This window comes from Drosophila simulans, chromosome 2L (genome assembly GCF_016746395.2).
Source record: "Drosophila simulans strain w501 chromosome 2L, Prin_Dsim_3.1, whole genome shotgun sequence".
In the NCBI taxonomy this organism is placed as follows: Eukaryota; Metazoa; Arthropoda; class Insecta; order Diptera; family Drosophilidae; genus Drosophila; species Drosophila simulans.
In genome coordinates this window covers 23,662,312-23,675,375 of record NC_052520.2, presented here as the reverse complement: position 1 = coordinate 23,675,375, position 13,064 = coordinate 23,662,312, and the positions used below count along the sequence as shown (strand labels likewise).

At 38.8% G+C, this 13,064-nt stretch overlaps 1 protein-coding gene across 4 annotated transcripts in view; it reads right to left on the bottom strand.

Annotated features, from left to right (window-relative positions):
• Nucleotides 1-1,469: 1,469 nt before the first annotated feature.
• LOC27206899 (lachesin) overlaps nt 1,470-13,064 on the bottom strand; it is a 221,245-nt gene continuing 209,650 nt past the window's right edge. For all 4 annotated transcript variants that reach the window (XM_039298586.2, XM_039298587.2, XM_039298588.2 and 1 more), the window contains 2 exons: nt 1,607-1,869; nt 1,470-1,490 (listed from right to left, as the gene is read on the bottom strand). In XM_039298586.2, the coding sequence (XP_039154520.1) occupies nt 1,485-1,490; nt 1,607-1,869 (269 nt within the window). In that variant the 3' untranslated portion in view covers nt 1,470-1,484. The remainder of the gene's footprint in view (nt 1,491-1,606; nt 1,870-13,064) is intronic.

Genomic DNA, 13,064 nt, shown 5'->3' with positions numbered 1-13,064 from the left:
TCTTATTCCGTTGTCCATCGACATATGCTCCGGTCCACCGCTTACCTCCAAATAAAGGAATTAAGCGTTACGAGAAAGGCTAAAAACAGCGACTCGAATTTCGGTTCAAGTGGGAGGATGAGCGCAAAGAAGAATTAGCAGCAGATTTCGTTGCTTGCCTTTGTACGCACACAAATATAACTCTTTCTGTATATGCAATTTTGCGTAATTAACAGAGATACTTTTAATGTTCACTGCTTTTAATTTGTCTGAATATTATTGACACAACTTGTTGTTCAACAACGCATTTAGCAACAATAGCGAATTAATCAAAGTTAAAGCTTAAACAGCATTGTATGATTTGCACATATTTTGTTTATGCACAAATCAGTTTTTTTATTACCTATTTTTGAGCTATGAAAATAAGAGTTTAAGTAGCAATTTCGAGCATAAGAAAAGATTTTATTGGCTTACGCTAACGAGATTCTGCATCGGTGCATATATGCAAAGGTTTCAAAAGCGAATGATAATGAGCGAACATCACGACGCTAAGCCAGAGGTGTAGGGAATATTAGCGTGGATCTCAGGAACTACAGAAGCTAGAATGTTGAGATTAAGCATACAGATTCCAGAGACATAGACGTAGCGGAAGTTTGTTTCCAAATGTTGCCACGGCCACTCTAACTCCCAAAAACTGACACGACCACACTTTTGAAAAATGTTTAGATTTTCCTACGTCTTATTGTTTGTCTTGCGAATTTGTATCTATATACCAAAAACACTGTGGCCACGCCACTTCTTTAACCTACAAAACGCCCAAACGGACACGTCCACACCTTTAAACAATTTTAAAATATTTTCTCATTTTAATCCCCAATATCCATCGATATCTCCAAGGAAAATGATTCAATTTCGCGTTGACTAGCTGAGTAACGGGTATATGATAGTCGGGGAACTCGACTATAGCATTCTCTCTTTTGTTTTTATTAGACCATTAAATGTCTATCGATTTGATAAAAAAACCTTTGTCGCACCTACAAAACTCTATAGTTTAGATTACTTTCATTAAGGCAAATTTTTTAATTGGCAATTCTGTATATTTTTTAAAGAAATTTTTTAAAGCCACCTTCCAGAATATATTCTTAAGAAGTTTTATATGCTGATGGTAAATTTATGCAAACTACTTTTGGACATAGTATTGATTATGTAAGTTAGCACCAAAAGAATTCGCAACAACAATCTGCGAAGGCTTACACGCGCATCCGGCCGTGCACCTGCAGTAGCCAATAAATGAAAGATCAGCGTCTGGAGCGCTTCCGTGGGAGCGACGATGGCAGAGCCAGCAACGGAGTTGGCACTGACTCTAGCAGCGACGGTGCTGGGGGGTATAAATACCACCCAATTTTGTACTTTAAATTTAGTTCCGATTTTTGTCAAAATAAAGACGGACCACCGGTCCTAATTACCTTCTTGTGAAAATAAACAAACGTTTACTTTAACTTGTATTATATCTGCAAAATATAAATTATATATTATAAATAAAAGCAATAACAAAAATCTATAAGTATTAAACATACTACATGCTAATTACCCTATTTATAATACACTGATATTTGTATATACATACCGCTTCAAAAAATGATCTTCTTTTAAAAACAACAACATGGTGAACAACATAAGAAACTCTTATTGCATCCCAGTCTATAGAGTGAAACACACACCAGAAAAACAACCAAAAAGATGTAATCAACGCAACTGTTGCATACGAAGTCTGCGCAAGCCGTTGAGATCCTGCATTTGTGAGTATCCAGGGTGTACGTGTTGATGGTATGGTCCCCGATGGCTTGTTAGTCTTTTCTTGGCTGTATTGCTTTGGATGATGAATGTTTACTGAAAATAGTGCATTTGAGAAAACATACATAAATTATATATGTAGACACAAGAGAGAACGCTGTAGTTAAGTTTCTCGACTGTGAGATACCCATTCCTATCATTAGTGCTATTGGGAGCGCAACAGAGAAAGGTCAACATTTTATCGACACAATTTTCGCAGTTTTGGGCGTTTTGTGGTCATGCGAACATCATTAAACAACAAAGTTGTGATACGTCTATGTCTAGCTCTAATAGTTTCTATTATCGCGAAGTACGTACGGACGGACGGTTAGACATAGGCAAATCGACTAGTTTATTAATCCTGAATAATAATACAAGGATGGATTATCACTATAAAAAGTCAGAACGTAACATTAAGTATAGTTATAAATTGTTAATCATGCAAATGGTCTGTAGTCGTCTATATGTGATTAATGGAGACGAATATAGCAAAATTTACAAAATACCATCTTCTGTTAACTTTAAATCTGTGGCAAGCTTTGAGGTGTTTTTCAATTGTTTCTCAATTATTTTGCAAAAAATTCAGCAATAATCTTATGATTGAAGTGAGGTTGTTTTTTATGAAAACATATTGAAAAACCACAAGCGCAAGTTGCTGATATAGTAAGTGAAGAACTAGGGGCCTATACAAAAATAAAACTTATTTATTTTACTTATTTTATAGTTTTTGACGGTTCAGAAGGTTTTTTATGGTAGCTAGTACAAATGTGATCTGTGCAAAACCACTTCGTCGTAATTGGAAAATAAATAAATTTTTTAAAAGTAAACATTTGTGGCGGGGCATTGCTAAAAGCCACATCTTTTAGTACTGCCAATGTTATGCTGCTATCTCAAATCCGTATTCCTGACGCAGCGCCAAGTCACCGGGGTAACCAAAGGCGATCATGTAGCTGGTTGCTGGGAATGCCGAGCGTTACTGTTCCAAAAGGTCATGGTATAAGAGCTTTTTATAGGATCCCTTTCAAGATGAAAGACCTGATGGAGGAAGCGCGCACAGTGGACCAAATTAAAAACAAGTGAGAATTCTACAGTCGAGTTTCCCGACTATCAGATACCCGTTCCTCAGCTAGTGGGAATGTGAATGCGAAATTGCATTCTTTTTTCTGGTATATCGATAGATTTTTGGGGAATAAGAAAAAATTTAAAAATGGTTGAAAAGTGTGGGAGCGACCGTTTTTTGGCGTTTTTTAGGTAAATGCAGGGGCTTGGCCACATTGTTTTTGGTTACCGATACAAATTTGCAAGAAAAACAATAAAACGAAAGAAAATCGAAACATTTTTCAAAAGTGTTGGCGTGGCAGTTTTGTCGGATTTAGTGCTTTAGAGTGGGCGTGGCAAATGGTTTTTGGCAAATCGATAGAAATATACGAGACTAATTAAATTATGAAAAAATATCCCAAAAATGTTCAACAGTTTGGGCGGGGCAGTTTTGAGCGGTCTTAGGGCGTTAGAGTGAAACAAATGTTAAATTTTTTCTCATTTCATTTACCCATATCTATCGATATCCCAAAAAAATAATGAAATTTCGCGTTTGCATTTTCACTCAATGAGTGAAGATTATCTGATAGTCGGGGAACTCGACAGCATTCTCTCTTGTTTTTTTTTTTTTTTTTGTGGTGATCAAGTAATTTTTTTTCCGATAAACCAACGACAAAAGATGGTCCTTCAATCTCAAGGGGTAAATTTTGTTACAACCAATGCTGTTACTTTACTTGCTGTTACTCTACTTTCCGATAGAATTACAGAATTGATTCAAAGTTCAATCGCTGAATGTATACCCAGAGCTATTGCAGCTCAAGGAGGTAGATCAGATAGTATACGTGGCGACGTTTTGGATTCGATGATATAAATTATGTTGGAGACATTCCAAATCAAACGATACATTAAGGTCCACCGGTCTGTCATAGAAGTGTCTCATCTGACTTGATGAACCGAACAGATAAAGTAGTGCCAGTTATCCAACCCATAAATATAGCAATCTGCCCCAGGTGATAAACAAATTTCAAACTTCAATCTCAGTAGAATTTCCTTTACTCTTGTCTTTGTCGCTAGCAATTTGCCTGCCTTTGCCCTTGTTATTGTCGCCAACACTTAGCCACCCGATAAATAACCAAAATTAAAGTAAACACCACCTCCACTTGGAGACCAAAGTGAATAAACGATATGGATGAGACTCCTCTATTGCCGACATGTGTATGTTTGGCTACGAAGAAAAGTAACGGTAAAACATAGAGACAAATGCGAAGTGCGTCAAGATCGGAAGCAGCTACAAGAAGGAGAGGTACGAAAGAAACAGCAAAAAATTACGGTGAAACACCAAAAACGGCGCGACAAATAAATACACGAAGACAACCACAAGAGAAAAAAGAAGAAGCGGTGATGGAAAATCAAGTACAATTACAACAAATACTTCAGCTGCTGAGTTTGAAAATACTCCAAAAGTCTCATTAGAGGGCTTCGGTAAAGTTGTGGCAGATTTTGACGGCGTGTCGGTGCCTGTCGAAAATTGGATTGAGCGCTTTTAACTGAGTTCAAACGAAAATTTGGAAGTGCAGAAGTACACGAGAAACTGGCAAATAGGAAAAAATTGCAAACGGAGAGTTTTCATGAATTCGTCTTGCAGATGAAGAAAATTGCCGCGCTGGGCCAAGTTGAAACCAAGTCTGTAATACGTTATGTTGTAAATGGACTGAGCATCAAAACCGAATACAAATGTATAAGGCATACCTGTAATACATATGAGGAACTTAAAGAGCGGTATGAAACTTGTACAAGCACAAGTGAAGGACGCGCTGAGCGACGCCGAGGAAGCAAATGCCGCCAAAGAGGAACTACAGGCGTTGAGCAAGGAGGCCGAGCGCAAGGTCAAGCCCCTGGAGGCAGAAGTATTACAGCTGAATATCTGGCCAGCTCAGAGGAGAGGGTGCGACGTGCTGCTGAAACGGAGCGTGACGAATTGGCCGAAGAAATTGTAACTACCAACTGTAATGAACTGATTTCCTTATTTTCGCTCGCTACGGATTGCAGCGGCTAGCTCAGAGAGTTTGTGCGTTCGTCCATTATATGTATGATTTGTGTGATTGCCCGACCAAGGAAAAGCAATGGGTTCTTATTATAGCCGTTTATTCCACTGTCTTATAGATAACTCCTTCGGCGATCTCGCTACTCCTGCGGCGTTTCTCCTGCAACGCCTTGCCTCAGTGGTCCTTGCTCCTTGACACGGACGAAAAGTTGGCCCGGCCGGGATTAGGATGTTATGGGCAGTGTTTATCGTCCTCGGACGAGGCAGCGCACTGACCCTTTCGACAGGCCAGATCCTTCTCCTCCACTCCCAGGATCTCTACTCGCTTGTGGTGATCGTCCTTCGGGCTTCTTGCCGCCCGATGCTTCCACTGTTTCTTATTTTCTGACTTGACACCTCGTTCTCACACCCGAACTTCTTCCGTTAACACTCTGTCTCACTAACTGCCTCCTATTCCTCCGCCTTTAGACTCCGTTCCGACTGCGCGCGGACCGCTCGACTCGCGCCGGTACTCTCCTCGACTATCCTCGCGTACGTACTCCTCGCGTGTTGAGACTGACTGCCTCGAGATGCACTTGCGCCGTCCCCTTATAGGCCGCGGGGATCCCGTTATTTCCCCTTTTGAGCACGGCCCGCTCGGGTACAAGGCCCAACAGTTGTACCGTTAGTTCACGGTGCGTCTTCTTTGTGCCTGTCCGAAATCCGCACCGTTACCGTTCGACCCCTGTGCCCTTGGCCCGCTCGAGTCTCTCCGCTTTGCACTGGCCGCCTTGCATCGCGGCTGTTGCTGGGCCACTCCCCTACACGAGATTTGTGGGGAGTTTTAAGACTCCTCACACAACAATGCCAACAAGGGCTCCTTAATGATCGACGAGAAGCGCCGATTGGAAGCCCGCATTGCCACTCTTGAGGAGGAGTTGGAGGAGGAACAGTCCAACTCTGAGGTGCTGCTGGATCGCAGCCGCAAGGCGCAGCTGCACATTGAGCAGCTGATTACTGAGTTGGCGAACGAAAAACCGAACTCTCAGAAGAACGAAAACGGGCGCGCTCTGCTCGAACGCTAAAACAAGGAGCATAAGGCTAAGCTTGCCGATATCGAGACAGCACAGCGCACTAAAGTAAATGCTACAATCGCCACGCTAGAGGCCAAGATCGCCAAGCTAGAAGAGCAGCTGGAAAATGAGGGCAAGGAGAGGCTGTTGCAGCAAAAGACCAGAATGACCGAGTGTAAACAATGATTGTGATGGCAGCGCGATAGCACAGGTGGCAGCACTGCAGGAAACTATCGATAGGATCAGGAGAGCAGTAATAATAGTAAATATTACACTAATATTACATGTATATCTAGGAACAGATTTTTTGAGACTTTACAATCTGTTTTCAGAAGTTGTAAAAAGCCAAGATTGCAAATGTTAAAAATTATTTTCCCTCTTTTCATCAAAAAGGTCACGGCAAGACTAACTTGATCACGCACGCATTCTATTGATGTTGGTATGGTTAAGCCAATTCACCAACTCCATTTACATGTGTCACAAGCAGTAGAAAAGTCAATATGCGCCGAAGTGGATAATTAAGTCTCTATCCACTTCGAGCAACAAAAGTCAGAAGGCAAAAGTCACTTCTGCATGCAGCATGAGCAATGTTTTGGGCATATAAACCGCTACGGGGGAATACATACTGACCCAAAAAAGGGGACAGCGATTACCAATTTTCCCCTTGCCAAAAAGTTTGGGGAACCTGAAAGGTTTCATGGGCCTATGTTGGTGTTATCGTAAGTTTGTTCCAAATTTCGGTTTGCTCGCAGTTCCTTTGGCGGATCTGATGACTACAAAACGTAGATTCTGCCAAGCCGATGAAGACTTTAAAGCTTTTGAAACATTAAAATATCCTCTGAGTAAGGCTCCCGTCTTATGCAAGACAGGCTTTTCAAATCGTTTTTCGATACATTGTGTTGCCAGCAAAACTGGCATAGGCGCTGTATTAATGCAGGGGTCCAAAGAAGGAGGCGAACGGCCTATTGCGTTAATTTCCCTGAGGAAGAATGCCTTGCGGCAGTGACGGAGCTTAGAAGGACATAAGTTTAAAATCGTAACTTATTATGCTTCACTAAAATGGATAATGTCAAACAACTATCTCAGTTCGACTCACCCGATGGGTTTTGGCACTACAGATGTACGATTTCGAGATCCAACATCGTAAAGGCTCCTTAAATATTGTTTCTAACTCTCTTTCTCGAGGAATTGTTGGGTGACATGAATTCATTTCAAATCAGCAGAGTACAGTTGAAAAAGTTACGGTGAATCAGCTAAACCTTCCTGACCTTAAATCCGATAGAGGTTACGTCTATCGGAAATCCGAACATTTAATGGGTGAAGTAATGCATGACGAATACGCCAGGAAGCTGAGATCATTTGCGAGCTCACGATAGTCCCTTATCGTCACACTCTGGCAATTAAGAGACGATGGAGACAGTAAGGCGTTACTAGTTTTAGCCTGGACTGGTACCAGATGTAAGGGCTTATATCAATGCATGCGAAGTTTGCAAAACCACTAAAGCTCCGAATTATGTGTTATGACGTACATTAGGCAAAGCGCCTGGAAGACAGCGATTTTTCAGCGGTTATTCGTACCTTTCCTCTTACCTTATCCGAGGTCCCGAAGCGGAAATACAGGTTATTCATTGATATCGAACATTACTCCAAATACATATTTCTTAAACGCGTTAGGAAAATAGATTCCAGTGCGGTTGTAAAATATCTAGATGGTAAATTGTTGTTGGCCTATGGAGTACCTGAAATCGAGGTGTCCGACAATGCACATTGGTTTTTTATGTGTTTTTTTTGGCAGAAAGTCAAAAAAATTTTTTAACGGAATAAAAAAATTTTTAGTTTCTTTATATTTAGGATAGTCTAATTAGATAAAAAAAAAAGTCGATTTTTACTTTTTTATGCAACACTGGCTTATTGCCCACCTCTCAAAGACAGCTGATTGTCGATAACATGCGTAAGACAAAATTGGCGGCAAATCATTGTGCAACATTTGTGGTTAATATTTCGTCAGAGAATTAAAAAGTTTAAAGTGCTGTCATGGAAAACAGTAGCACAGGTTTGTAGATTTGTAGTTTACTAACATTTTTGTGTATGTTATATATTTTTGTGTTTTGTGTTTTGTTTATGTGCCTTTTTACAGTCAACTTAACAAATGTAGCTGTGTTTTGTGGAATATAACTTTTGTATGGCAAACCACTTCAAAATAATTTTAACGGCAAGTTATTAACTACATGTGCATAATATTATACAACTAGTTTCATATGCACCTTTTTGTTCCTTTTTGAAAAAATTACGTTTTTGTAGATGAATACTTGTTTGGGCATGCAGAGCTGCTTGACATTTGGAGCAACAATAGTCGCTCTGAGGATGCAGTTAGGCAGCTTATATTTAAAAAAATTGGTCAGAATAATTTAAATTAATGTTGTATTTCACTGATAAATAAAAAAGTTAAGTCCTTCTTTGAATACATAAGGAAACATTTGCCAGGTTGCAATAGATTATAGGTTGTAAGTATAATAGCATAACAATGACATATGATAAATTTATTTTTAAATTTCATGACAAACGGTTTTGGACATTCATATACATCTTAATATGATTTTATTTTATTTGATTTTCTGTATATAATATCATAATATAATATAATTAAAAATAGATACAATTTTTTTTTTTTTTGGTAATGTAAATATTTTTATGGCATATCGGCCAGATCGTTTATATGGCAGCTATATGAAAGTTGACCAAATCACTTGAAACTTTGTGAATCATCTTGGGGGAAGTAAAGAGTAACACAAACCAAATTTGGTGAAGATAGGTCATCATTTCGAATTTCTGCCAAAAGAACGCATAAAAAACCACTGTGCAATGGCTCACAATTTCGTTCACACGTTTTCCAGAAGACAATGCAGCAATACGGTATTTATTGTGGCCATTCCAAGTCTCCAGATTGTGCACAGCCAGCACCAATTAAAGTAGGGCCAGGTAGAGCACCTCCTTATAGAGCAAGAAAACCTAATCTGCAGCTAAATACGCCTGCGAAATATTGGGGAGAGCAACTTAAATGCTCCAAATCGTTTAGTCAGGCTGCCATTAATCCCAGCAATCAATTATGATGTGTGTTTAATCTAAACATGAAAAGAAAATTAAGCACACCCGCAAGTTTTCCATCAATATTAATGGAAGGAGCGCTCACCCAATTATATAACATCGATCAGGTGCGTCAGTAGGTACAATGCACTCATAACCACTGCAATCGTCTTTCATCGGCTAACCCCAACTAAAATGTGGGAACATCATGAGAAATAAATACTAGGACAACAGTCACCGGCAATTTACAAATTTTATGTATCCGGATAACCTAAATTACTTTAAAACCGATTTGGTACAACGACTATGTGTGGATATGTGTAATTTTAAGCCTTGCGGTGTCAGGAAGATCGATCTTTCTCCGATGGATAAGTTGCCATGAGTAGTTTTCACACCCATACATATCTAAAAATGTATATATGTATAGTAACATATCTACACCCACAACTCCCCAATCACAACCACACACACTATTGTAAACAATCACACACACACATTAATGTCTAAGTACGAAATGTATTCAAAGATCGAGAGCCCTTCGATTATGCTTAGCTTTCATCTACGCGCAGCAAAGTGCAAAAGTCCGAAGTCCAAAGTCTAGACTCTGGGGCGAGCCAATGTCCACGTCCCCTAAACATTCGATCACTTGGCGAGCCAACTGAAATAACAAAAACTTCCGCCCACACAATCGTCTCAGGATTCTCAAATTACTCCTATTTTTCGGGGCTCCTCTCTTAACGGGAGAATAGACACCTCTCTTTCCGGGAGAATAAACGTTGATAACCTTATTCTCTTAAACTTCGCTCTTAAGCTATCCCAATCCGCCTATATAAACCCAATCATGTCCCCATACATCAGTTCAGTTCTGAGTACGTTATCAATCGCGATAACACTGCTAAGCCCACTTCAACCTCGAAGTCCATTATCCAACCTAGTGATAATCCAAAGGCTCTAGTTCTTCCTTTACTGAAAATAATAAAACGTTTAATAATAAATAAAATAACCTCCTGTGTTCTTTTTTTATTAAACACTCGGTCTGAATTCGTAAATGGCGCAGTCGGTAGGATAAATAGAAAAAGTTGTACGAGTTGTTTACAAATATCAATCTAGTGACAAAAGATCCTTGTACGACCAAGCGTATCTTTTAAGATTGAACCACGCGAATCGGCGCTAAAGTGAACATAATATCGTAATACAATTAACTCTTTTTATCCGCAAAAGAACTACGTATAATCGGAGGTTGACACATAATAGTCAAACCTACTGCATACGGTTAACGAAAGTGTAAAAAAAAAAAAAAAAAAAAAAAAACAACAACCATGGCAACCGAGCAAGTAAAATTGTTATCGGAATCCCACCTTAATCAAGCCTTAAGCCAAATAAGGCAAATACCAATATTCAGCGGTAATACCCAAGAACTCAGTGCCTTTATCCGAAGGATCGAGTTCATACTTCAGCTTTATCCATCAACGGACATCAGGCAAAAGCATGTATTCTTCAGCGCAATTGAAATGCAACTTGCAGGAGATGCTCAACGTGTATCCCAGTTATCCGGAGCAACAACCTGGCCAACCCTTATGAATGCGCTCATCAGCGAGTATAAAACCCAAACACCATGTGAAGAACTACTTCGTCACATTTACAACACACCCTTCAACGGAAGTATCCGTAAGTTCGTCGAAGAATTAGAAATAAAATCATTCACGATATCGAATAAACTTATGCTAGAAAATGATATCAATAATACTGTATTATACACAAATGCATTAAATAAGACAATCAAAGATGTAATCATGAGAAAATTGCCCGATAGGTTATTTATGACTCTTGCTAGATTTGACATTACGACAGTATCTAATCTCAAACAAATAGCGCAACAAGAAGGCGTATACGAAATAACTTTCAATGACAGAACAAGATCCCAAAATTATTCCGATCATAACAAAACCCAACCCCAAACCTCTAAGAATAAGGGAAACTATCAAAATTTCGTGAGCAATGCTATGCATAACACAATTAAGTCAAATCCAAGCACTACTCCGAAACCCTGCGAACCAAATCCAAAGTTTGCAAGAGAACTCACACAAAAATTAAATACAGGAAGAGTCCAGAATCCATTAAATTTTCAACAAAGAAATAATAGTGCCCCAAACCCTCCCGTCAAACGACAGAGAGAAAGTGATAGTGCCCAATACAGAATGGATACAGGATGCGAAAATTTTCTTCAACCAGCCTCGGAATCAGAAAGCGATTTAGAGGAGGAGGAAACCCATTCTTAAAAATCACAATGAATAATATTACTCTCAAATGCTTAGTAGACACCGGTTCGTCAATTAATATTATGAAACAAAATTTCTTTAATTTTCCAATCAAACCTTCTAAAGTTAAAGTCCACACTATTAATGGCATTATAATGTTGAATCAAAGCGTTTCATTGCAGTCAAGCAAACTTTGTCCCATTAAACAAACATTCTATATTCAAAACTTTTCAGAAAAATATGACTTACTATTAGGCAGAAACTATTTAGAACCAACTAACACTCAGATTAATTATTCAACACAAACAGTCACTATAAATGGCTACATATTTAAAATGTGGTACGACCACATCCAAACAGATGAATCCAAGGCCATCAATGAGTGCCCCAAGTCATCTAACTCAGAGGAAACCCCTCTACATACCCCAAAAAAGGAGAAAACCCTCCGGAAAATTAAGCGGAAACACCACTTAAAAACAGATGAGTCAGCATCCAATCAGTGCCCCAGATCATCTAACCCAGAAGAGTCCAAGACTACCTATGAGCGTCCCAAGACTTCTAAATCTGAGGAAAACCCTCTTATTACCCCATACCTAGAAGAAGCCCTTCTAGTAACATCCTCTAACTACGCCCTAGATGACGAGTTAAGAGAATCTAACGTATTTAGATTAGAACATCTAAATACAGAAGAAAGGGAGCAACTTTCCCACGTTTTGCTTGAATACCGTGATATTCAGTACAAAGAAGGTGAAACTTTGACCTTCACGAGTACGATTAAACATTCCATTCATACAAAACACGAAGACCCTATCTATAAAAAACCGTATAAATACCCTCAAGCGTTTGATCAAGAAGTCAACAGGCAAATCAACGAAATGATAGAACAAAAAATAATTAGGAAATCTAATTCCCCCTATTGTTCTCCAATTTGGATTGTGCCAAAGAAAAGTGATGCTTCTGGTAAACCAAAATTTCGATTAGTCATAGACTATCGTAGTCTCAATGAAATAACCATCGACGACAAATTCCCTATACCAGTAATGGACGAAATATTAGACAAGCTTGGACGCTGTCAATACTTCACAACCATTGATTTAGCTAAAGGTTTCCATCAAATTCAAATGGACAAGCAATCAATATCCAAAACAGCATTTTCAACAAAACATGGACATTACGAATATACTCGTATGCCTTTTGGTCTGAAAAATGCACCAGCAACATTTCAACGCTGCATGAACAATCTTCTTGAAGACTTAATTTATAAAGATTGTTTAGTTTATTTAGATGATATTATCATTTATTCCACTTCATTGGAAGAACACATAATGTCTCTAAAAAGGGTATTTGATAAGCTAAGATTAGCTAATCTAAAATTGCAACTTGACAAATGTGAATTTCTGAAGAAAGAAACAGAATTTCTCGGTCACATTATCACAACAGACGGTATAAAACCAAACCCTAACAAAATAAATGCAGTTATTAATTTTCCTATTCCTAAAACCACAAAAGGAATAAAATCATTCCTTGGACTCTGCGGATTCTACCGTAAGTTCATTCCCAATTTTGCAAAAATAGCAAAACCTATGACGTCCAAATTAAAGAAAGGAACAGTAATTAACACAAAAGATAATGATTACATGTCCGCCTTCGAGAAACTAAAAGTACTCATCACATCCGACCCAATTCTAATATACCCCAACTTCGAAAAGAAATTTTCACTGACAACAGACGCTAGTAATATAGCCATAGGTGCTGTATTATCCCAAGAACATAAAC